Below are 24640 nucleotides of genomic sequence, written 5' to 3' on the forward strand. Positions count from 1 at the left end.
ACAAACCGATTAAACTGAAGTGGAGATTATCAGAGCGTTCCTGTGCATGTGTGGCGGGGGGCTTTGTACTGGTCGTAGAACCAGGGTTATTGGTCTCCTCTGAAAATTTTGAGAAAATTAATAGGGCCCAAGTGAACATCAGAAAAGCATCGGGTGTGGTGGGAATAGGGAAACCAAGTCAAAAGACACAATCGGAAGGCTGAGAAGAGAATGTGACCAAAGGAAGCAGGCACCTGAGGATAGTGGTCTGTGAATAAACCCAGGTCCCTTTATAGGGAACACACAGGTTAGCAGCCAGCGTGCCTGAGTCTGATCACACACACACACACACACACACACACACACACACACACAGGATGGTTGAGAAAGATTCCAGCAGGGTGTGTAGGAGGAAGGAACTACCTGGGTGAGAAAATATGGCAATTTGGGCTAAAGGTGGAATGTCGGGGGCTGGAGGAGAAGCAGCAATGCATTTTAAAATAAAAGCAACCAAAGGGAGAGTGTGCAGAATTTGGGAGCAGAGAGGACACAGAAGTGAGGACGAAGTTAAATTTTAATGAAGTGATTTGGGGGGACAAAGAGGGTCATAGTGGTCAGTAGGGAGTGGTTGGTGTGAGGGCAGGAGATTGAGCTCAGTGACATTTGGGCTATGGGATGGAAGGTGTCCCACAGGTGAGAACTGGGAGGGCCATAGGCCGCCTTCAGAGAGTGTCTGGTCACAGCCTCTGAGCAGTCACTGACCCAGGATACCATCAACAGATGTCATTTGTCAGGCTAAAGGTGGGTGTAGAAGACAGCAAAGGGACCTTCCTCCTGAGGATTTGGTGAAGGCGGGCCAGTGACAGCATGTGTAGGAAGGAGGAGAAGGTGGTATGTGGCTCAGATCCAAGTAGGTGTCCATTTCTGCATCTCTGGTGACACAGTGTGCCAGTGGTGCCATCAGATGGGCCTGGGGACATGAAGCCCAGGTAAGGCGCTTCAAAGCCGAGGTCTTTCCCCCAGCCCCACCCTCCAAGGCCCTGAAGCCCAGGCCTGTGTACCTGCCAAGGCCTTCCTGGAACCTGGCAGGGGACAGCGCCCCTCCCTGCCTGGCTGGCACACTCTCCAGGCACAGGACGTCCCTCTGGGCATCTCACAGACATCGCAGGAGGCCAGGGCATGAGACGCCCCCGCCCTCCCGGACAGTCCTGCTCTGGGCCATGGGAGGCGGCAGCAGCAGCACACGGAGGAGGAGGCAGCCGATCCAAGGCTGGGCAGCAGGCTTCACGGGGCCTGCTGTGGATTCAGGTGGGAGAGAGGGAAACGGCAGAAAGGCAGTCTCGGGGGCAGAGTCCCACACCACCTGCTTGCTCTGCCTCCCTTCCTCCCGCCCAGGGGGAACTCTTCAGGGGCCCAGTGGTTTTGAGGGGAGGGACAGGAAGAGACTGTGAACTCTAGGTCAGTTGAGGACAGAGATAAGGGCGAGCTCTGCCCTAAATCCTAGTTCTTCCAGGACCCTAGCACACTGCCACCTTAAAGCTCGGTCTGCGACTCACAGTGACATCTTCACGCTAAGACCTCCAGAGGGAGGCGTCCCAGAGCTCAGGAGGTGCCGGGCCCCATTTGCTGGATGCGGCCGGGACTGCGCCCCTCCCAGGTGGGCAGAGCTTGCTCTGGGTGGGGGACGGACGCGCCCTCTAGGAGGCAGAGGGCAGCGAGAGCGGCCACGTGGAGGTCCCGCCGCCCCCGCCCGCCGGCTCGCGGGAACTGCCGAGGGTCGGGCAGTCGCCGACCGCAGGCTGCAGAAGCGGTTGGGCTGCTGAGCGAGCACGCCCACTTACCCAGCTGCTGAGTCAGGCTGTTCTCGCTCGCGCCCGCCCGCCTGGGACATTGTGTTCCAGCCCCGGCGCGCTGGCAGCTGGCCCAGACGCTCACACCAGCCTCCTCGCCCCGTTGGTGCTCGCGACTCGATAGGCGCACAGAGCCCCGTGGTCCCAGCCGGCGGCGCTGCGGTCCAGAGCGGGCGGGCGCGCGCAGGGGCGGGGGCTGGACGCTCCACCTTCGGACGCCAGGGTCCCTGCCATTCGCACATCTCCAGCCGCAGAACACTCAGACCTCCCCACAGCCACCTGCGGCCTGGGTGGGGCGCCCAGACTTGTGTAGGCCCCAGTATAGTACCGTTGTGGGACAGGGAATGGGGGGGGGTGTCCACTAGAGCCCAGGCTGCCACCGGTGTGCCCCTCCCTCCCAGTTCTCAGTCCAGGAGTCTGAAGGAGGCTAGCGGGGTACACCTGGGGGCAGTCACATGATGAGGGAAGCCAGTGTCGAGACCCCTCCTTCCTCACCACCCTTCCATGATCCTCACAGAAGCTCTTGCACGGAGTCTCCAGTGATTCCCAGCGCTGGCAAACCCAGCCCAACCCTTTGGGACAGCTTGGGAAACCCCTGGCAGGATGCTGGAAGCAGGGAGAGTTCAGATATTGGCAAGTGAGCATGGGCGGCAGGGTGGGAAAAGACCACTCCAAACTGCCCCCAAAGCCCAACCCTTCCCTTTGAATACCCGCACACCCTGAAACTTGTTCGGAGCCAGAATTTCACCCTGTCCATCTGTCTGCTGTGCTGATCCTAAAGGTGCCACTCTCTCCAAAGTCTGGAGAGGAACAAATGATTTATATGCAAGGAAAGCTTGTGGTAGCCGGTCCTGCTAAGGGGTCGTGAAAAGTTTGACAGGATTCCTAAAAGCCTTGCTTTCCCTCCTTCCCAGCTCCACATCTGCCATGCCATGTCCCTGCCAGCAGCGCTGTGTCCGTGCCTCACCAGCCGTCCAGCTCCAGTTCACAAAGCGCCCTTGAAACAGGGCCAGCCCAATCGGATTCCCCTCTCATCCCCAGCCTAGCACAATCAGTCTGTACCTTTCCTGAGCACAATGTGTGCCCTGTCTCCTATTCTAGTGATCTGTTTACTAATCTTGTCCTAACCAGATTAGAAAGTCCTTGAGGCAGAAACAAAGTCTGCTTCTTCTTTGAGGCCTCCTCCCTGCCCCCCATTTCATCTCTCCCAGGCCAAGCCCGGCACCCAAGTTGATGTTCAATAAATATGGGGTGTATTGAAATGATTTCCTGCCCTCGGGCAGTTGTCGGGCCAGTTGCAGAGACAAACAGGGTGTGTGGGGTTAAATAATAACCGAGGCCAGCAGGTGGTAAGTACCAAATGTAGGTGACAACTCTAGGGACAGAAAGGGAAGGAGGAGGTGATGGGGGAAAGGATCCAGGAGGTGCTAGGCCTCTGCTGACTGTGTAGGAGGACGGGGAGGGGCAGGGTAGTAGTGACTCACTGGAGTTGACATCACCACAAATCAGCCTTCATGCTGGGTACGTTACATGCATCATCTCTGATACTTAAGATGGGAGAAGGTTGAGAGGGGGTAAGGGACAGGGCCCAAGCCTGGACCACCCAGGGCCACCCGGAGCCCAGGGGGCAGCCTTGAGTGTGGCTGCTCCACCCTCTGTCCCTGGGCACTGCCTGTTCCCTGGCCTGCCACTCCTGCCTACTACACCCAAGAGTGCCCCGCTCGGCCCAGTTTTGGACGCACTATGGTCCCACCCTCCTGAACAACCGGCTGTGTGACCTTGGGCAAGGTACTTCCTCTGCCTCGCCAGTACAGACTGTGACTCTGGGCTTTGGATATCGGTACTGGGATGCTTGTCTACTCTCCTGATGGCCCCTGGGCTGATGTGGCTGCCTGTATGCCCCTCTACCTCCTGTGCGCACTGTCTGTGCCCCCCAGCTTGGAGCAGCGGAGAGAAACACTGGGTAAAAAGTGTGAAAGGGGATGGCTTCCTGTGGTTGCAAAGGGAACAGCGGGACTTTCCCTGCAGTGCCTGAGCTGGGGGAGAAGTGGGCCAACCTCCAAGGAACCTCTGCTCTCTTCCCGCCCTCCTCGGGGCTCCCAGCCCTCTAAAAGGCTGGTACAGTTTGTTACGCTGGGGCCGGAATGTACCGTGTGTTTCACATGGCCTCTGTCCAGTCCTACACTGGCCGCTTTATATTTATACTTCCTTCTCCAGCCGTGGCATCCTGCTGTCAGTCACCCCTCCCTTTGCCCACCTCCTCCAGCCCCCAGCAGATCATGAAGTGAGGCTCTGTCCCCATGGTCCCTGTGGGGGAAGGGGGTGCAGAGACAGCCCCAGAGAGGAGCAGTTGGATTGCCTGGTTCTCTTGCTTGCTTCCATCATGAGAGTCTGCCACCTGGGTCTGAAGTTTCTCTGGACCTTGGGGGTTGCCCCTTCTCTCCCTGCCACCCTCTTTGCCTGGGGCTTGAGCAGTTGTCCTGAGCCCAGTGGGGCCGTGAAAGCTCTTTGGAAACTACCTCTAGGGTCATGGCAGACCAGGTTAGCATGACTCTCCTCCACAGTGTCCCAGGGGACAGGACAGAGGCTGGCAGGGGACAGGGAACCACCTACCCACTTACTCTAGAAGTCACACAGACCTAATAGAAGCTGTAAAAATGCGTTTGGATACTTGGTGATTTCTTGAGGATGTTCCGAGTGGTGATTCAAGTTCATGTTTTGATCTGGCCTGGCTCCTCAAAGAAGCAGGTAGCAGCGTAACTGAAGCCTAGAGACCCACAGAGTCCAGTGGTGCAGTTGGGTGACCAGGCCCAGTGGCTGTGGGCTCTGACTCTTGGCCAGCTGGTCTGCCTGCCTGCGCCCTTCACCTCTCACCCAGGGAGAAATCACCTCATGTTGCTTCAGCCCCAGGATCCAAACACCAGGAGCCAAGCCTGGATTCTGGGGCTGTGGAACCAGTTGTATGTGGCACCCAGTAACACAGCGGTGACATGGTCTCTCTCAGGACTTAGCCATGGTAGACTTTGGGGGAAAAATGAGCCCTAAATTAATTACCTGTCCCACCTTCTTCAGAGTTTAATGCTCCTTGGGGACCAGCACTCCGCGCCTGCTGGGAGGATCAAGTCGTAGGCCAAAGTGCTCCTGGGGCTAGAGACCTCACTGCCTGGACTCTCCTGGGCTGAGAGGGGAAGAATTTCCCAAGTTGACCTGAACCTAGTGTCTGCTGGCCTTTCACCCAGCCCTGTCACCTCTGGAGGGGATCACAACACCCGTGCTCACATTTATCCACCCCAGGCCACTGGATCAGGGCCACCAGACACCCCGTATTTGTCTGCCTGTCCTGGTCTCGGGCTTCCTGTCCTCTGTGGCTCTCCTGGGTACACTGTGTCCTCTCTGAGCTGCGGCTGCTTCCTGTGAGTTGTTTCTTCTTCCTCTTTTATCCTTTCTCTTTCTCCTTGTTCCTTCAGTGTTCTGTTTATATGCCACCACCCATCCATGTTTACTTTTATTTTTGTTTTTTACAAGTATTCCCAGTCCCCTGAGAAGTTCCCAGTGTCCCTCGGCCCCCTTTCGCCTCCGACACCACCTTGACGAAGACCCTTCCATCTCCAATGGCCCCCCCATGCCTCTGCCATATGGGACCACTCATTGAGCACCTACTGTATGCCTACATTAATGAATGCATTGGCACCTAAGTTCCAAAGCTCCGCCTCTGCACTGACTAGCACCCACTGTGTGTAACAAGCATCTCGCTTCCACCTTGGGGTGCAACACCTGGAAGCAGGTCAGGATGATGTTTTGGGAAGTTGAGGACTGGGTGTGGCCTGAGCAGAGGGTCCAGGGAGGGCTCCTTTGAGGTTCGTAGAGAGCCGAGCAGGCCCATCGAGGGTGCAGCATGTTCCAGGTAGAAGGAACAGTGTATACAAAGGCACAGAGGCGTGAAGCAGCCCGTGTTCCCCGGCGGGCACTGGGAGTTGTTTGGTCTGGCTGGACAGGGAGTCCAGGTTGGGGAGCTTGGGGAGAGGAGGCCAGAGGCAGGCAGGCCCAGATGGTGCAGGACTCGGTGTTCCAGCAAAGGGCTGACCTTTATCCTGCAGCAGCCGGAAGCCCAGGCAGCCTCATGGCTCCCTGCAGCCGGGAGCTCCAAGGCTGGGCGTGGGCCAGGCCCAAAGTGTTCTCCAAGTCTCCATTAACGCGCATTTACTGCCCTTTGGCTCAGAAAGGTCTGTGGGAGAGTTCGTCACTCAAATGCACGCTGTCTCCAAAGCTCATTCATTCATTCGTGCGTGGTTAGCAGCGCTGATATTTGCCAGGTGCTGTTCTGAGAGCTGAGTCCAGGCCAGCGAGCCCTGCGGAGGTCCCAGAGCTTGCTTGCTCACTGGTGGAGCAGAGGACAGGCCATAAACAACCAAAGAAATGAAACAAATTAGCGAGATAATTTCAGACCATGCTCAGTGCAAAGGAGGAAATAAAACAGTGATGTAATTGAGAGTAGCAGAAAAGGCTGCTCAGGGAAGATCAAGCCCAACCTGAGACCAAGAGGACACCAGCAGGTGCCCCCGTGGCCATCTGGAGGCTAAGATTTCTGCACAGGAGCCGCCTGTGCAAAGGCCCTCCTGGAGCACGAAACAGCTTGGAGGTTTGTAAGTTAAGAGAAAGGTAGGGCAAATCCATCACTCTCTGGCAACACTCTGCTAGGGTTATCAGACCCCATTTTGTAGAGATGGAAACTGAAGCTTGAAATGATTAAGTTTTGTGGCCAGAAACCAAAATTGGCAGTGTATGCTGGCTCTGAAGCCTCTGCTCAGGCCAGACATGGTGACACACTTGTAATCCCAGCACTTGGGAGAATGAGGCAGGAGGATCCCCATGAGTTCAAGGCCAGCTGGGGGTACATAGTGAATTCAAGGCCAGTCTCAACTATGTAGTGAGACCCTGTCTCAAAACACCAAAATAAATTCACTGCTCATTTTTCTACCGAAGCATCGAGAGGTACAACAACTACATGTCCTGAGTTATCTAAAACTCTGACCCATCATCTCCTAGACAGTCATGGGGGACCCTCTCTATGTTCCAACTTAGCACTCGAGACTGTGTTCACCTGTACTGTCACTGGGATCCTAGACTGCCTACCACTCTGCACCATTACAAGCCTCAATTGACCAGGTGTGGTGACACAAGCCTGTCATCCCAGCACTGGGAAGGCTGAGACAGGAGGATTACTGCAACTTCAAGGCCAACTTGGGCTATATAGTGAATTGAAGACCAGCCTGGACTACATCGCAAGACCTTGCCTCAGAAAACAAACCAGCAAAAAGCCCTAGTTTCCCAGTCTGTAGGCAGGGAGAGGGATAGAGGCCATAGGATGCCTGCTGGTGAAATGAGATTGTGTGCCTGGAAGCAGGCACCCAGCTCATGGCTTTTCTTGTCCCTTCGGAGGCCAACAACAGAATGGTCCTGCTCCAAATCAACAGGGAGGGAGAGAAGCCCAGAGAAGAGACAGCATGAGCCCTTGAGGTAGGACACCACCAGGCCCTGTGAGGACAGAGCCCAAGTCTCCGCCACGAGGGCCTCTGCCCTTCGTCCTGCCTCCCCTCCTGGCTCTGCTGGGACCCCACACTGACACATCTTGTACTTCCCGTTTCCAGGGAAATTCCTCTCCCGCTGCACCACACCCACCCTAGAGGACCTCCCGAGCTCTTGGCAGAGCGGAAGCCAGACACAGACAGGGACTCTGAAGCGACAATCCCCAGCCCTGTGTGGGTCAGGGGCCCCAGAGGGGTGGGAGGCCACGCTTCGGAAAGGGAGCTCCTCGACCCCCGAGAGCCAGACAGGGCTGGCATGGGCTGGGACACAGAGCTTCTTGGGGGAGGAGAGGACCCCGTGCTGAACTTAGCTCTTTGCCCTTGCAGCTCTCTCTCTGGACAGAGACCCCTTCCCAGGTCCCCAGCCACCCCAGCTTCCTGCTCTGGCTGTTGGGAGGCCCTGCACCCACACATGCCCCTACCAGCCCCCTCCCAAGATCAGCTGCAACCCAGGAGTTCACAGAGCCCTGCTGTCTCTCAGATCTCCAGCCTCCACTCCACCCTGTTCTTGGTCCCCAATTAGTGTGCTGCTTTGAGGTTGCAAACAAAACTGAACTCTGCTTCCTGGGGCTCAGGGTCGATGGAGGGCTGCACCACCTGGGGCTCCTTCTAGCAGGAAAGCCATCTCTCCCCCTCTCACTGGGGACAACCCCCAAGCCCAGGCAAGACCAGGCAAGACTCGCTTGGGGAGCCCAGTTCGGAAACTCCCTCCAAGAAAGGGGAAACCAGTGTTTTCTGTTCCTTCAGCTCATCAGGACATGGCTGAGGTGGTGGCATGCACCTGTGCACCGGCAATCCTAGCAGCCTGGGAGGCTGAAGTAGGATGGCCAGTTTGGGGCCTACCCTGGGCAATTTAGTGACTTTTTTTTTTTTTTTATTTTTTTGGGTCAGAACCAGGGATTGAACTCTGGCCCCTGCGCTTGCCAGGCAAGCACTTATTCCACAGAGCCATCTCCCCAACCCCAGCAATTTAGTCACTTACTTAGACTCTGTCTCAACATTTTTTTTTTCTCTTGAGACAAACTCTCACTCTGTAATTCAGGCTGGCCTTGAACCCACTATGTAGCCCAGGTTGGCCTCAATCTCGAGGTGATTCTCCTGCCCAATCTCAAAAATAAACAACTTTTTAAAGGAATAAGAATGTAGCTCAGTGTGAAGGCCCTGGGTCCAATCCCCATTACAGGTTTTTGTTGTTGTTGTTTTTGTTTTGTTTTTTTAAATCTATTTAGGACAGGGTCTACAGGGTCTCACTATGTAGATCAGACTCATAGTGATTCTCCTGTTTTCAGCCTCCCAAGTGCTGGGATTCCATTGCACGCCACCACGCCTAGTCTCAATAGCTGTCTCAAGGAGCCCCACGGGCAGGCAGGGCCAGAACAGCACACTGGGGATCAGACCCAGCCATTGCACTCTGCCTAAGCAGGCACTTTAGTCCACTGAGCTATCAGTCCAGCCCTATTACAGGGATTTAAAAAGTCATAGTCAAGCTTGAGATTGCACCGATGGAAAATGCTAGGTTTCCAAACCCCACACATTCTACCAGATCCATACTCTCTGTGTTGGCAAAAACCCGTAGACCGAAAAACACTGTGTATAGAGTCAGGGTGCCCAGACTGTGGGTGATGGGGTCCCAGGAGAGCTGTTTGGTGACAACCATGCACTGTGGACCATGGACTGCATGAAGTCCTTACCTGGTGGCCTGTTTCCAGGGGTACCGGCTTTGTGATCCACTAAACTGAGCATGTCAATTCTGAGTCTGTTGCTGCATGTGTGTCTTTTACATTGTTAGCAGTTCTTTTTTGTAATTTACAAAAATCTTTTATTTTATTTATTTGGTACAAAGTCTCGCTACATAGCTCAGACTCGTAGTGATCCTCCTGTCTCAGCCTCCCGAGCACTAGGATCACAGGGGTATGCCACTGGGCCTGGTTTTGGTGGTCAGCACAGCGTGCCCAGGGTTCTGGGGCTGGCACAGCATGTGGTACTGGGGATCAAGGCCTGCTACTTGTGCTTACAAGGCAGGTGCTTAGTCCGCCAAGCTATCTCCCCAGCCACTAGCAGTTTTTGAGAATCTAAATACCTTCTATAAGGAGTCGAATGAACAATTTTTTTAAGTGCTGGTATGGGAGATTGAACCCGGGGCCTTTGCTCTGAGCTATATCCCCAACTCTTTTCTATTTGATTTTGAGACAGAGGTCTAAGTTGCCCAAGCTGGGCTTGAACTTTCATCAAATGTACAAATAATAAGTATACAACATGGACACTTTTGTCAAACCTATAACCATCACCTAGGTGAAAATTTAAGACATTTTCATCACCGTACAGTTCCCTGTGCTCCCTCCAAGTCACTGTGCACCCCAGAGGGGGCCATGATTCTGAGTTCTATCATCACAGTTAGTTTACTATAGGCTTGGATGCATTTCATAGTTAGGGATACAGCTGCTATCATAGAGAGGGAAGTGGAGGATACAATTCATTATTATCATTATTATTAGTGATCTTTTTGAGATAGGGTTTCACTGTATAGTTCAGGCTGCCTTGAGCTCACTTTGTAGCCTAGGCTGGTCTTGATCTTTCCATGATCTTCCTGCTTCAGCCTCCCGAGTGTGGAGAGTACAGGTATGGGCCACCATGCCTGGCTGATACAATTCTTAATGTGAAAAGCGTGCCTAAAAAAAGGAGGGTTATTTGAATTTGTAAAAAACTACCAGTCGAATGTGGCTGGTGGTACATAATTAATCGCAGCACCCTGGGAGGCTGAGGCAGTAGGACTGAAAGTTGGATCCTAGCTGGGACAACTTGTTGGCTTACAGAGATCCTGTCTCGAAATAGAAAAGGACTGGGGATGTAGCTCCATGTGAAGGTCCTCGGTTCAGGCACCAGTGCAACAGGAAAAATAGCCAAAAGCAAAAGGAATTGTCGCCAAGGAAATAGGGGATTTGGATCCAGCCTGGCTTCTTAGTGCTGGGGGATCAGACGGTCGGTCACACTTCTTGGAGCAGTGAGGCTGTGGATGCCCTGGGGTGAAGGCAGGGGTGAAGGCAGCAAGGGAAGCCCCACGGGCCTACTCGCAATTCTGATAAGAGGTCCCCAACCCCCGTCTCCTTCTCCAGCTGCTGCAGGTCTCCCCAAGGCCAAGGTTGGAGGAAGCGTGCTCTCAAGGGTGTCTGCCCAGAAACAGCGAGGCTCCTTATCTTTCCTGCCTCACCCCTGAGGGTCTGGAGGATTCTGGGCCCCTTCACTGCTTGTCCTGTCTGGGGAGGGAGTGGTAGAGGCTCTCAGGATGGAGAGGAGACACCAGCTCCGCTGTCTTCTTTGCCCAGTGCAGCTTTCAGTGCTTACAGCGTGCTGTGGCTCCGCCAGTGCTGGGCGCAGGAGGGTCAGGGATGCAGTTTAGCTCCCCTGGGAGCCACGCTGGCTTCAGGGATGGAAAGGCCTCTACCTCTTCCCAGTGGAGGAGGGGAGAGCCTAGAGAGGTGGCTCTCTGCAACCAACTGCCAGCTGCTGGCCAAGAGAGGCAAAGCCTGGGGTGCAGCCCTTGCTGGGGGTTAGAAAGCCACCAGAACAAGACTGCCAGTGCCTCAGCAGCTTTGTCCTGCAGGTCTCTGAGGGGTCTTAGAAGCATGTCAGCTCTTCTCTCAAGCATGAAGGAAGTCGCCTGGAGAGGACTTCCAAGGGCACTGTTAGCGTTACCTCTGCCCAAAGTAGCCTGTGTTTTCCTGCTCCAGAGCCTTTGCTCAGGTCATTCTTGCTGTCTGGAGCATCCCCTCACTATTTATGACCTTGTTAAAATGCCACCCAGGTCATCCCACTTCTGTCTTTGGGGATCAGCTGTCCACTGGCAGGACAGATAGAGTCACCCCCATTTGGCAACCCCTCGCCCCAAGGCAGGGCCTTCTACAGAAAGCAAGACCTCTTCTGTCCAACTCTGGGGTACAGTTGAAGTGAATTCCTACTCTAGCCCTGAACTCGGCTTCGAGAGACTGATCACCCCCTTCCTCAGGGCACCTGGGACAGTGTGCCTTCCAGCTGGGGTGCTCTGGGCCCAAGTGGCTGCCCTGGGAAGGGACCCCAGGAAGGCTGAGAAGCATACCAGAGCCTGAGCAGGAAGAGTGGCTGGGCTTGTACCTTCTGTCTTCCTGCCTCAGCCTCTCAGAGCTCTGCAATTCCAGATGTGCACCGCTGCCCACACCCGGCTCTACCTGCTCTCTTTGCCCCACCCAGACACCCACTAACCTGAAACTGGCTTCATGGGGCAAGGTTGGCTTTGCCCTGTGCCCACAGGCCTGACTCAGGAGTGCTGGGGTTCAGCTTGAGGAAGGCCAGGAACTGACTCTAGGGCTGGGCTCAGAAGAATGTCACAGGTATCTTCAAGGCTCCCCGGGGCACTGTACAGCCCTGCTGTGGCCAAGATCGGGGATACAGGACAGCACAGGAGCAGCCCCAAGCTCTCTGGGAGCCAGAAGGGACAGGATACAGCACAGGCTCCTCGCTGTGGAGGGGCAGGTGGGGCAGGGACAAAAGAGCCAGAAGCCACACACATCGTCCCAGCTACCTGGGAGGGATCCGAAAGCCCTGAAGATGGCTTGAGCCCAGGAATTTAGGGCCAGCCTAGGCAACACAGTAAGATCCTGTCATGGAAAAACCAAACAGAACCAGCTAGGTGTGGTGATGTACATCTATAATTCCAGCTCTATGGAAGGCTGAGACAGAAGACTCGCAAGTTCAACCCTATCAACTTGGCAATTTAGCCAGACTCATAATTTAAAAAAAAAAAAAAAAGGAGCTGGGGATGTAGCTTAGTGTGAAGGCCCTGGGTTTAATCCCAGGGCTGGCAAACAAAACAAAGCAGAGCTGGGGCTCTGCTGTGGAGCTGGCAGAACCAGTGAGTGGCTTGCTAGCAAACCTTGAGGGCCTGCAGGATTGTCTGTCTGTCTGTCTGTCTGTCTGTCTGTCTGTCTGTCTGTCTCTCGGTACCAGGGATCAAACTCAGGACTTTGTGTTTGCCAGGGAAGCACTTATTACACACACACACACACACACACACACACACACACACACACACACACACACCATCTTGCCCTTCTTACTCATTTCCGGGGCTTTCTCCTAACACTCCCAGTCCCGCAAAGGCCTCTTTCAGAGTCCTGCAAAATGGAGATAAACATCTCTGTGGTGAGGGCTGAGTCAACCTTGAACCTTAGAAATTCTAACAGGCTTAGTTCGATTTGGGGTAGGGATTAAAGGGGGGGGAGTAAATAGACAAGACCTACAAGCTGGGCAAGGTAGTGCACACCTGGAATCTCAGCACTCGAGAGGCTGACGCAGGAGGGTTGCCTTGAGTTTGAGGCCACCCTGGGCTACATACAGAGTTTGAGGCCAGCCAGCAGTATATAGTAAGACCCTAACTAAAGCAAAAACAAAAACAAAAAAACCAAGAAGCAATTTCAGGTATTGCAGCACACATCTTTTTATACATGTCGGAGCACCGTATAGCCACAGAATCAGTTTCTAGAAGGTGTTGGGTCAGGGTGTACATGGGTCTTTAAATTCAATAAGTGAAGGCAGCCTGTGCTGCGCTGGAGTGGAGCAGGCCAGGGAGAAGAGGAGGCAGCTTTCAGATCTGGTATGTGGGAAACCACAGTGGCCAGCAGGCCGCTCCAGGTCCTAGAACTGCAGACTCTGCAAGCCTGAGGCTTTCTAGACACTGCTCCCGCTGCTGCCAAGTTCAAACAGCTATTTAATGAAAGGTCAGAACCTAGAGTCCAGGTTTATCATTGCAGATTTTAGTTGCAAACAACAGAATCCTTTCTGATGCTACTGAGCTGCAGGGGGGAATCTCAGAGGAGGATAAGAGAAACAGATTCCAGGTTCAGTTTCCATGGGCAATCCCTAAAACCACAATGACCAGAAGATGACAGCTACTACCATGGGGGATACCAGGAACTTGAATTTGTACAGTACTGCCTCCTGCACCGGTGCCAAATTCCATTCAGGAACTTTGCCTGAAGAATCCCCTGAGAAACCACCTCTCTTGTCACCGTGACCAGCAAGCCCCCTGCTGTGCCCTTCTGAATTGCATTTTCCCTGGGGCCTGTGATTGGTGAAGTCACGGCTGTGTTCTAGCTGCAAGGGAGGCTGTGAATTTGAGTTCTGACTTCTTAGTCGAGGAGTAAAATTTAGGAAAATTTCCCCAAGTATAAACAGGCCAATTTGAAGGGACTAACCTTCCTGTCAAGGACAACTACATATGTCAGACAAATACTTTTAAATATTAAAAGCACTCAAAGCTAATGAAGGGCTGGGGAGATAGCTCAGTAGGACAAGTGCTTGCCTGGCAAGTGCAAGGTCCTGAGTTCAATCCTTGGTACCACAAAAAAAAAAAAAAAAAAAAAAAAAAAAAAAAAGCTAATGAGATAAGGAATTGTCGGGATAACATACAGGAAAAATTGAGTCTGGAGAATTTAGTTTCCAGATAAAGTAGTGACCCAGTTAAATTCTGCATTTCAGGTGAGCAATGAATACATTTTTAGTGCATGTCTCAGTTAAATTTGAATTTCAGAATAAGTATTTTTTTTAGTATAAGTATACCTTTGTAATATTTGAGAAATACTTACATTAAGAAATGACATATTACTTATCCAGAAGTCAAATTTCAGCGGACTAAAGCACTTGCTTAGACAGAGTGCAGTGGCTGGGGTTTATCCCTGATGTGCCCTCTTGGCCCTGCCCCTGGGGTGCGCTAAGACAGTGATTCAGACTGGGCGTGGTGGCGCATGTCTGTAATCTCAGCTCTTGGCAGGCTGAACACACGAGGATCACTACGAGTCTGATCTACATAGCGAGACCCTGTAGACCCTGTCCTAAATACATTAAAAAAAAAAAGTCATTTAACTGGATGTCCCCCCCTCCTTTTTTAAATGTATTTAGGACAGGGTCTACAGGGTCTCGCTATGAAGATCAGACTCGTAGTGATCCTCCTGTTTTCAGCCTCCCGAGCGCTGGGATTACAGGTGCACGTCACCACACCCAGTCTCAGCACACCCCAAGGGCGGGGCGGGCACAGCACTTCAGGGATGGAACCCCGGATCCTGTGCCTGCCTGAGCAGGCGTTTGAATCCGCTGAGCTATCTGGCCAGCCAATGACCCTATTTTTCATTTGTCAAATCTCACAACTTTAGGAGAGAGGGGAGCGCAGCTCTTGGGGGCACTTTTCCCCAAGGGCATTTGGCAATTTTAAGAAGCTATCTTTTTCCTTTTGATGGTATCATAAATTAAAATACTTTCCTAATTTCATTTTTGAATTATTCATCGTGAGTATATAGATTTTTGTTTTTGATTTTGTATGCTGATGTAACTTTGCTGAATTTATTAGGTTTTTTTCTCAGTGCTGGGGCTTGAAACCAAAGCCTTTGCAATGAGCTATATTCCAGGCCTTCTTTAATATTTTATTTTGAGATGAGGGGATTGTCTTACTAAGTTTCTAAATTGCCCAGGTTGGACTCAAATTTGCAAGCCTCCTGCCTCAGCTTCCCAGAGGGATGGGGTTATAGGTGTGTTCTTTCTTTCTTTCTTTCTTTCTTTCTTTCTTTCTTTCTTTCTTTCTGGTAACGGGGACCAGGACCCTGCACTTGTGAGGCAGGTGTTTATACTACTGAGCTATCTCACCAGCCCTATAGGTGTGTTTCATTGCATCTGGATTATTAGTTTTGATATAAGGAGCAATCAAATTATGCAGTGAATGTTTCAATTTTAAAAAATATATCAAAAATATTAAGATAAAAGACACATTGATGTTAATACCCCCCAAAAGCATCTCACTTCGACCATGCTTAGCTCCTCATTTCCCCCGTTTTCTAAAGCAGTTCTCTTTAGTGAGGATCTTTATGAGATGTGATTAAAAAACCCAAAAAATGCTGCTGCCAGGTGCCACCCAACAGAAATTCAGGCTCATAAAGACATGACAGTGTGCTCTCATCCACGGTATTCCTCAGATCCAGCACTGTGCAACTTCAGGCTCTTTCCCCAAATCAAAATCGCCATGAAAGGTAAATGTTTGAGTTGATTTAGGACATTAAGGTAAACATTTGAATTGATTCAGAGCATTGAGTTAGCGACAACAGCCAAACAAAAGACACTTAGGAAAGAGGACACCCAGAACTGCTTCAGAACGTGTGAGCTGTGGCCAAACGCAGCGGAACATGCCTGGAATCCCAGCACTCGGGAGGCTGAGGTGGAAGGCTTGCTATGAGTTCAATGCCAGTCTGGACCACATTTTGAGTTCAAGGCCTGTTTGAACTATATAGTGAGACCCTGTCTCTATCCCTGTCCATCAAATGGTAAGAATGAGATGTGTTTTTGAAGTAAAGGGGAATGTTTTGTGGGGGATTAATGACGAGGCATTTTTTATTGTAACATTAAAAAAAATTTTACATTTACTGTATTATTCTATCAGACCACATTGTTTAGTTTTCTTTGCCTTTCTTTCTTTCTTTCTTTCTTTCTTTCTTTCTTTCTTTCTTTCTTTCTAGGGTCTCACTATGCAGTTCAGGCTGGCCTTAAACTCACTTTGCAGCCCATGCTGGTCTGGAACTCACAATGATTCTCCTCCCTCAGCCTCCCAAGTGCTGGGATTATAGGCATGCACCATCATGCCTGGCTTTCTTTTCTCTCCAACATATATTCCTTTTTATTTCTATTTCCTTCCTAGTTGCCCTGATTGGAACCTCCAGTACAATATTAAATACAAGTGGTCAGAGTGGACATCCTTACTTTGCCTTTGTCTTGTTTCCTGGGGAAAAGCACCCAGTGTTTCCACAATTAAGTATGATGTCAGCGATGGGTTTCCACAGATGCCCTCAAGCCAAAGATCATTGTTTTTGTAAATAAAGTTTTATTGAAACACATCTATACCATTCATTCATTTATGTATAATAATGGGGTTTTTGTTTGTTTGTTTGATTTTTGTTTTGTTTTGTGGAGCTGGGGATTGAACTCAGGCCCTTGCAATAGCCAAGCAAGCACTTATTCAACTGAGCTATCTCCCCAGCCCCTATGTATAGTAATGGCTGCTTTGTGTTATAATGGCAGAATTGAGTAGATGTGACAGAGATAACATGGCTCACCTCTGTCCTATTTGCCTCTTTAAGAAAAAGTCTGCTGACATCTATTTTAAGTCACTAGATTTTGGGATCCTCCATGCAGAATCAGGACAAGAGGAAATAAAACACAAGTCAGTAGTTAAAATTGAATGTGGGCCGGGAGATGACTCAGTGGAATAAGCACTTCCCTGGCAAGTGCAAGGGCCTGAGTTCAATCCCTGGTTCTGAAAAAAAAAACTGAATGTGACACTGAGACTGGGGTTTGATTCCTGCCCCTGCCCCCGGGGTGTGCTAAAATGGCAACTGAGACTGAGCGTGGTGGCGCGTGCCTGTAATCCCAGCACTTAGGAGGCTGAAAACAGAAGGTTCACTGTGCCGTGAGACCCTGTAGACACCGTACTAAATACATAATAACAAAAAACAAAACAAAAAGCTTCCTTCTGCCATAGCAATCATTGAAGAACAGTAGCCATGGCCCTCGGCTGTCCCATGGCCATGGGCCTCAACAAGGGCCACAAGGTGACTAAGAATGTGAGCAAGCTGAGGCACAGCCACCATCGCAGACGTCACACCAAACACACTAAGCTTGTGAGGGACACGATCCAGGAGGTGTGTGGCTTCACCCTCTATGAGCGGCACAGCGTGCCGTGGAGCTGCTCGAGGTCTCCAAGGACAAACGTGCCCTCAAGTTCATCAAGAAAACAGTGGGGATGCACATCCACGCCAAGAGGAGCTGAGCAAGGTGCTGGCCGCCATGAAGAAGGCAGCTGTCAAGAAAGACTGAGCCCCTCGGGAATAAAGCTTTGCAGAAAGTTAAAACAAAACAAAAACAACTGAATGTGGGGATCAGTCAGAAACAGACCATGAAGCAGCCATGCTTTACTATATTTAAGAAAATCCAAGCTTGGAAATATGAGAAATGGCATAGCAGACTGGAAACAAATAAACATCCTAGAATTTAAAAATAATAAACAGGGAGTTCAATTGATGGCTTTATAGCACACACCTGTAATTCCAGCTATGAAGGAAGCTGAGACAGGAGGATTGCAAATTCAAGGCCAGCCTGGGTAATCTAAGGAGATTGTGTCTCAAAAATAAGAAATGAAAAAAGGCTTGAGATATAGGTCAGCACTCCCTGGGTTCAATTTCTAGTACAAAAAAAAAAAAACAAAAACAAAAAAAAAAAAACAACAAAAAACAAAATTGAAAAAGCCAATTTATGAACTGAAAACTAGAAGAAACTTATAACAAATCATAGAAGGACAAAGATGGAAAACACAGAATAAAGGGATGGTGTGAGGTTAACTGTGTTTCAACAGGAACCTCGGGAAAAAAAAAATTAAAAAGAGAAAAGGGACAGAAACAGTACTTGAATATATAACGATAGCACATTGTCCACAATTGATGAAAACCTATTCAAAAGGTGAAATGACAGCTATTCACTTTACCATGTGTTATGGTTTTCATAACAGTACATCCTTGCCTCTCTAGGCTGCCTGTGAAAGGATTCTGGAACTGAGCTGGGCCACGCTGGTAGCCCATAGTAGGGCTAAGTTCAAAGACAAGCATGGTCACTAGCTGAGTCACCTGGTAGGGCTGCCAAACTTCAGTTTCCTCAATTAATAAATGAAAGGAAAAAATAATGCTGCCCATCTCAGGTTACCATCGTGAGAGTCAAGTGACAGAAGACATGTGAACAAATCTAGTGAATGACAAGGGCTTTAAAAATAAGACCTAGTTTGCTTCCTATCACAAACATGCCTGGGGACACTCAGTGACAGGCAGGACTGGCTATAGAATTTGCAGGGTCCAGTGCAAAAGGAAACGCAGTACCCCTTGAAAAACTGCCAGGGGTGTTATGAGAGCAACAGAGGAGCCCCAAGACAAGCACTGCAGAGCCCACACCCACATGAAGTCAGACTCCGGGACTGAGCCCATCAAAGAACTCCCTACATTAGAAAAAGGTGCTCAGTCATAGCCAGCCCCTGCTGCCAAGACACCCCAATCTCTGTGTTCCGAAGGGCAGCCACGCTTAGGGGGCATGCAAGCACCTGTGCTTCCGAATGCCCAGGAGCACAGTGGTGCAGCCAAAGTGGTTTGCTGGGGAGCAGTGGGGCTAGCCAGTCTGCCATTGTGGAACTCGCTGTTCCCTGCAGACTCTGACCTAGAGGGGGAAAAAAAAAAAAAAAGGCTTGCAACTGTATCTACGGGCTGTTGTTTGCTGTGGTGTGTTTCAACACAGCCTGGCAGCCTCCCGGGCTTTTCTGTCTTGCTCCTGGAAAAGCCGGGTCCTGGAACACGTGACCCATCCTCTCAGCCCTGCAGATTTGCCCACCGTCCTGCTCCCTGTTCCCTCAACTATTAGACTTTCCTGCTCTGAGTGTTTTCGCTCATGATGCCCCCCCTTTCCTCATCCACATCCCTCCTTCCAGCAAACACTCCATCTTTAAGATGGGGTCTCTCTCTGTCACCTCTTAAAGCCCACTCTGCCTCTCACAGGGAGAAACAATTCCTCCCTCTGTGGGGCCCTCCACTGCCACAACCTGCGGAATTTAGGAGCACTACAGTGTGATGTAAATGCCTCTGTCTCCCAGGGTAAAGGCCTTGAGGGCCTGCATAAAGTCTGCCTGCAGACCTGCACAGCACTGCACTTCTTCCTTGTGTGTAGTAAGCACCCTAGGCGCTGCGTCAACTCGCGTCAGCATAGTTCTGATCACCACTGTTATTGAATTAATGCACAAATAAATCACATGGGTGACTCTCCCAGGAATCTGACAAAGGGGAGGGTTCTAGTAGCCACAGAAGAGAGGCAGATAGGGCTCCTGCCCACAAACAAGGGCTCAGAATTGGCTTATTTGACTTCTCTGCAGCCACCACTTCTGTTTATTGTTTGAGACAGGGTTTCACTACATAGCTCACGCTGGTCTTACACTCATCATCTTCCCACCTTCTTTTGCCTCAGTCCCCCCAGTTGGTGAGATTACACTCTGGCTCAGACACCATCTCTTGCAGGTAGGGAGTGAAAGAGTCAGCACCAACCAGCATGGGGACAAGTACAAGAGGCTCTTCAAAGCTGGGAGTGGTGGCACACAATTGTAATGCCAGCACTCTGGAGGCCGAGGCAGGAGGATCATTTCAAGTTAAAGGCCTGCCTGAACTGCATAGTGGGACACTGTTCCGAAAAGAAGAGGCTCATCATAAATGCTTGAATGTGAAAGAGTGCAGAAAGAGCAAATCCAGGGGCTGGAGAGATGGCTCAGTGGTCTAAAGCACCTACTTGGAACAAGCTTGGCAAAGCACAGGGACCACGGTTCGATCCCCCAGCACCACATGCCAGCCAGCTGCGCCCCTGGTGGGCTGAGCTGGCCACACACACACACTAAATAAATGTTAAAAAAATATATATATTAAAAAAAGAAAGAGCAAATCCGGAGCCAGGAGACATGAGTTTTTTTTTTTTTTTAAAGTTTAATTTTCACCTTTTTTTAATATTTATTTTTATTTATTACATTTATTTATTGTGTGTGTGTGTGTGTGGCCAGCTCAGCCCACCAGGGGGCGAGGCTGGCTGGCATGTGGTGCTGGGGATCGAACCGTGGTCCCTGTGCTGAACCGTGGTCCCTGTGCTTTGTCAAGCTTGTTTCAAGTAGGTGCTTTAGACCACTGAGCCATCTCTCCAGCCCGAGACATGAGTTTTAATTCAGCTAGGAGAGTTCAGATTTCCAGAGGTAACTCTTATGTCCCACAGGTGACTACGTAGCTAGACAAACTCTAGTTTTGTCTCCTTAAAAATGAAAGGGATGGGAAAAAAAAAAGAAAGAAAGAAAGAAAGAAAGAAAGAAAGAAAGAAAGAAAGATGAGCTTGAAATTCCTTAGGTCTAGGTGTGGCTACTGAGTGGGCCCTGACAGGCAGGGAGTCCAGTCCTGAAGTTGAGTTCACTCACCAGCCTAACTCTTTGGAGGTGACTGGGAGAGAAGACACCCATTTTAAGGCACCCTCCTGCCTTAAACACCTGAGATCTCATGTTTGAAAGGTAGTCAACCACAAGCATGGGATTCCCGTCCTTGGGTGTCCATAAGGAGGTGCTATGTGCCAACCAGATTCTAGAGGTGCTATTTCCCTAGGCCACCAGCAGCCAGACTTCCAGGAGTAGCTTCCTTGGGCCAGCCCTGCCTGCCCCCTCCAGCCTGAGGGCGGGCCTAGTGGTCAGCTAGGAGGGGCAGAGTGCTTGTGAAGACAATGAACTAGTCTTATCTTGCTTGCAAAGACATTCATTTCTCCGGAGGTGAGGGATGATGCCAGGGGGCGTTGGTTAGTTCCCTCCATCCTTTTTCTAGAGCCCCCACAAAGGGCAAGGGCCAGACACTTGGGCTGGTGTAGGGAGGCGGAGAGTCAAATGAACAGGGGGTGGGGCCTCATTTGCATGGATGGTGCGCGGCCACCAATCCATGCAGGCGGAGCGGCAGCCCGCGCGCCTTTTGGGGGTGGACTGACAGCCCCATGGCCCTATGGAAGGCGGGTCCTGCGGCCGGCGGGGGCGGGACGACACCCGGCGCTGCCCCGGGGATTCGGGCCGGCTCACGGGCGCTGCCAGTCTCGGGCTGAGGTGTCCGGCGCGCGGGCGGCCTGCTGGGCGGGCTGAGAGGAGAGAGCGGCGCGCGCGGGCGAGGCGGCGAGAGACAGCTGGCGAGCCACCGCGGCGACAGGTACCGGCGCCATGGCCGCGGGGATGGGGCGGACGGCCGTGGTGCCCGAGTTCCCTCCTTCGCGGTCCCGCCGCCTCCCCGCCCCCTTTCGCGGCCCCCCGAGCCCAGGAGCCGGGCGTCTGGACCCGGGGCAGCCCCGAGGTGACGCGCGTGGTAGGCCCGGCCCAAGTGCGGGGTCAGCGGGCGGCTCCCCGCCCCCGCCGCGCGCCCCCTCACCAGGCGAGGCGGGTCGCGCCCGTTCTTTTTCTCTCGGCTTTTGTTTCCCGCCCGGGTGACAGGTCCCGTTCCGGCCGGGTCGGCGGCCCCAGACTCGCTCGAGGACGGGAGGCGGTGGCCGCAGCCGCCCCACCCAGGCGGTGGGACCCTCGGAGGGAGCCGGGCGGCGTCCGGGCAGCCGCGCCGGGGCGGGAGCGAAACTTCGCCTTCCGGGACCCGGGCGGCCGCGGGGCTCGAACTCAGGGTCTCCTGCGCCGGACCCGGACCCGGACCCGGACCCGGAGTGATGGCGCCGCGCTCACCTGGGCTCGGGAGGGCGAGTAACGGAGCGTCCCGCGTTTGCCCGCCGCCTCCCGGGGGCCGCCGCTGGGCGTGGATGGGCGTTCCCAGCTTCACCTGCCGCCCGGGACGGTGCCTGGGGACAGATCGCCGCCCTTGGCCACTTGTTGAAGGTGTAAGTGCGGTGCCGCTCTAACAGGTGATATGTGTCGTGCTAGTGCAGAAGCAAAGCCAGTTAAAAGTTGTCTGGGGGTCCTTATTCACTGCAGGCCTGGGACACTCAAACTCCTCCCTCCCTGTGGATGATCTAAAAAGGCATGCTGCTTTGCAAAGACCAGTATTGCAAAAAAGAAAACAAAAATGTGAGGATGAAAGTTGCTTTTTTTTTTTTTTTCCTATGCCCGAGCCAGCCAAGGGGAACATTTTGGTCTCATTTTTAAAAATCAGTGGTGGCGAAAGCACAGCAAGGAACAAGTTGTAAGTGGAGAATACAGAACTCTCGATATCCCTTCGGTGTGGGTCAGGACAGTGTGTACAGAGGTTGGCCGCCATTCAGTAAATTCTGCATGAAGCAGTCTGAGCTCGTGGTTTTGGATTTACTTTTCAGGAGTGTGTTTCCAGTGGAATAAGGCTTAGCATTGAATGAGAGCTTTCTGTGTTTCGCTAAGGCTAGGAAGGAGTGTTTATTTTCATTGTCTTTGCATTTTGTTAGATTGTAGATGAGGGGAAAGTTAAAGCATATTGTGGTTAAGGATTTTTAATAGCCTGGGAGAGTTCTGTCTTCCCAGTCTCTGTATTAGGGTTGTTTTAGAGAATTACAATAGTTGCTGCTTTTGGTGTCTATGTCAAAATTCAAGGATTGATATGAAAAAAAAATTATTCTCGTGGGAAAGTATTCTTTTCAGTCATACTTTTACTTACTGTTTTTCTCTTGGTTCTCTCTGAGCCGATGTTCGACTAACAATCTCTGATTATGGCACTGACCAGTTTAGGGGTCCTATAGGAATAGTATAATTTAAAAAAATATTTTCTTAAAGGGGAATTATTTGTGAGAAATACTGGATTTATTTTACTCAGCTTTGCTAAATGTATCTTGTTTGATAGCCTCATTGGGAATGATTTATACTTTGACATGTTAATTTAACTTAGAACAAAGTTAATAATTTTGCTTTAATTATGCTAATGTATTAATATTTAGTTGAATGTCATTTTACTTATCTAGCCGTTTAGTGTTAGCTAATAGTTGTGACTTTGAGATGTTTAAAAACTAATATTGTCTTTGTAAATTATTTTATTTCTCTAAAGCAATAAGTTTATATGTTATGAGGTCTTTGTCATTCTACTATTTAACAAAATAATTTATGCTCCTTGATTTTTAAATTTTTCTTTGTTATGAGAATTTTGGATGAATTTATTTTTTTAGAACTTACTTTGAAGTAGTTCAACATGAAAAACTTACAATAATGGGTTAGGCAACTAATTAAATCTTCAGTTTTCTGTTTATTTTTACATTAAAAGAGTATATATTTTGAATTTTTTAATTTCCTAAAGGCTTCTCAGTTTAGGATGAATTAGTGTAGAGAAGAAAAGACATCTTTTTGGTTATACCTGTAGAAGAGGTTATTGCTATCAAAAGTGGAGTTGTTTTTTGGTTTTTGTTTATTGAGAGAGGATCTTGCTATGTAGCTTAGGCTGGCTTTGAACTCATGGTGTAGGGCAGGCGGCCTTGAATTTGCAGCGATCCTCCTGCCTCCTGAGTGCTGGGATTACAGGTGTGCATTGCTACACCCAGTTAAATTGGCTTTTTAATGTCATATTGGTTGAACAATGACTCTTCCTCCTGTAGAATAGGTTTTCCTATATAGGTAGTTATGAATGACTTTGTAAGACCAGGGTTTTCATTGTTTTGATGGATTTAATTGCCTTTTGGTATACAGGAGTGTATTAGGTTAAACACTGTTACTCATTGTTAGAGGTTTTATAGTCTTTATCTTATGATGGTGCTTAAATATACATAAATTAAATCATAATTTATTACTTAATATACATAAGCATACATAAGTTATGTCATAGTTTTTTTTTTTTTTTTAATGTATATGGTGCAGGGTCTCACTACACAGCTCGAACTCATACTGATCCTCTTGTTTTTCAGCCTTCCCAGTGCTGGGATTACAGGCGGGTGCCATGACCCTGGTCTTGGTAGCCTGCTTAATACACCAGGGGGGTTGTGGCTGGCGCAGCATGTGTGGGGGTCGAACCTGTCCCGCACCTGCCTAAGCAGGCATTTAGTTTGCTGAGCTATCTTACTGGCCCCATAGATTTATTTATACAAAGCATTTTTTATTTCTGTGTGTGTGTATTTTTTAAACCTTTTTTTTTTGTTGTTGTTTTTTTGGAGACAGAATCTCTCTGTGCAGTTCAGACTGATCTTGAACTCACTGTGTAGCCCAGGCTGGCCTTAAACTCATGGGGATCCTCCTGCCTCAGCTTCCCAAATGCTGGGATACAGCTGTCTGCCACCATGCCTGGCAACATTTTAAATACTTTAAGTAGAAGAGCACTTTTTTTTTTATCTTGAGGAGCACTTTTTGATTAAAAGCTCATCCTGAAATTCAGTTTTTAGATATTTTAATTACTGATTTTTGTCCACTTGTGGTAGACCTTGTCATAAAGTAATCAACCACATTTCAGTTTCAGAATTAAGCCTGTGTTGATTCTCATGTGTACACAGTTGAAATTGGGACTGTTTAAGGCAGTTACCCTCAGGTGTGGCTCTTTCTGGTTTGAGGGCTGGTGTGGTAGTACATTTGATTTTCTTTCTTTTTGTAGTGCAGTGGGTTGAACCCAGGGCCTCATGTAGGCTAAGCAAGTGCTTTACTGCTGAGCTACATCTGCATATTTTTCTTTCTTTCTTTTTTTTTTT

The 24640-nt window shown here is 50.3% G+C and overlaps 2 protein-coding genes and 2 long non-coding RNA genes across 7 annotated transcripts in view; 3 read left to right on the forward strand and 1 right to left on the reverse strand.

Moving 5' to 3' along the window:
* Window positions 1-415: 415 nt before the first annotated feature.
* LOC111817975 lies at window positions 416-2133 on the reverse strand. Its single transcript, XM_023720517.1, has 3 exons — window positions 1821-2133; window positions 1041-1275; window positions 416-949 (listed from the first exon to the last, which is right to left on the reverse strand). The coding sequence occupies exons 1-3, from the start codon at window positions 2069-2071 to the stop codon at window positions 770-772; spliced, it is 666 nt and encodes a 221-aa protein (XP_023576285.1). The 5' UTR covers window positions 2072-2133; the 3' UTR covers window positions 416-769.
* LOC111817976 lies at window positions 1201-3094 on the forward strand. Of its 2 annotated transcripts, XR_002822065.1 has the most exons (4): window positions 1201-1287; window positions 1493-1636; window positions 2347-2466; window positions 2744-3094. It is a non-coding gene; the product is annotated as an uncharacterized LOC111817976 (long non-coding RNA). The 2 variants fall into 2 exon arrangements; XR_002822063.1 differs by lacking the exon at window positions 1493-1636 and having other exon boundaries at window positions 1203-1287.
* Window positions 3095-3269: 175 nt separating this feature from the next.
* Window positions 3270-6571, forward strand: LOC111817977. The gene is made up of 3 exons (XR_002822066.1): window positions 3270-3617; window positions 4902-5242; window positions 5355-6571. It is a non-coding gene; the product is annotated as an uncharacterized LOC111817977 (long non-coding RNA).
* A 14523-nt stretch (window positions 6572-21094) lies between these two features.
* Window positions 21095-24640, forward strand: part of Fkbp5 (FK506 binding protein 5) — a 137059-nt gene continuing 133513 nt past the window's right edge. The window contains exon 1 of one of the 3 annotated variants that reach the window (XM_023720557.1): window positions 21095-21222. The gene's annotated coding sequence lies outside the window, so the exon portion shown is untranslated. The remainder of the gene's footprint in view (window positions 21223-24640) is intronic. The other 2 variants (XM_023720550.1, XM_004624198.2) reach the window with 2 other exon arrangements.

Source organism: Octodon degus, unplaced genomic scaffold, assembly GCF_000260255.1.
Source record: "Octodon degus isolate 3935 unplaced genomic scaffold, OctDeg1.0 scaffold00005, whole genome shotgun sequence".
Classification (NCBI taxonomy): Eukaryota; Metazoa; Chordata; class Mammalia; order Rodentia; family Octodontidae; genus Octodon; species Octodon degus.

Excerpts from the sequence above, each read along its gene's own strand:
- LOC111817975 (XM_023720517.1), bottom strand. The coding sequence starts at position 2,071 with ATGTGCGAATGGCAGGGACCCTGGCGTCCGAAGGTGGAGCGTCCAGCC. Across the intron at positions 1,276-1,820 it reads CAGCCTGACTCAGCAGCTGG|CAGGCCCCGTGAAGCCTGCT; the intron begins GTAAGTGGGCGT and ends CTGAATCCACAG. Across the intron at positions 950-1,040 it reads TTCCAGGAAGGCCTTGGCAG|GCCCATCTGATGGCACCACT; the intron begins GTACACAGGCCT and ends TCATGTCCCCAG.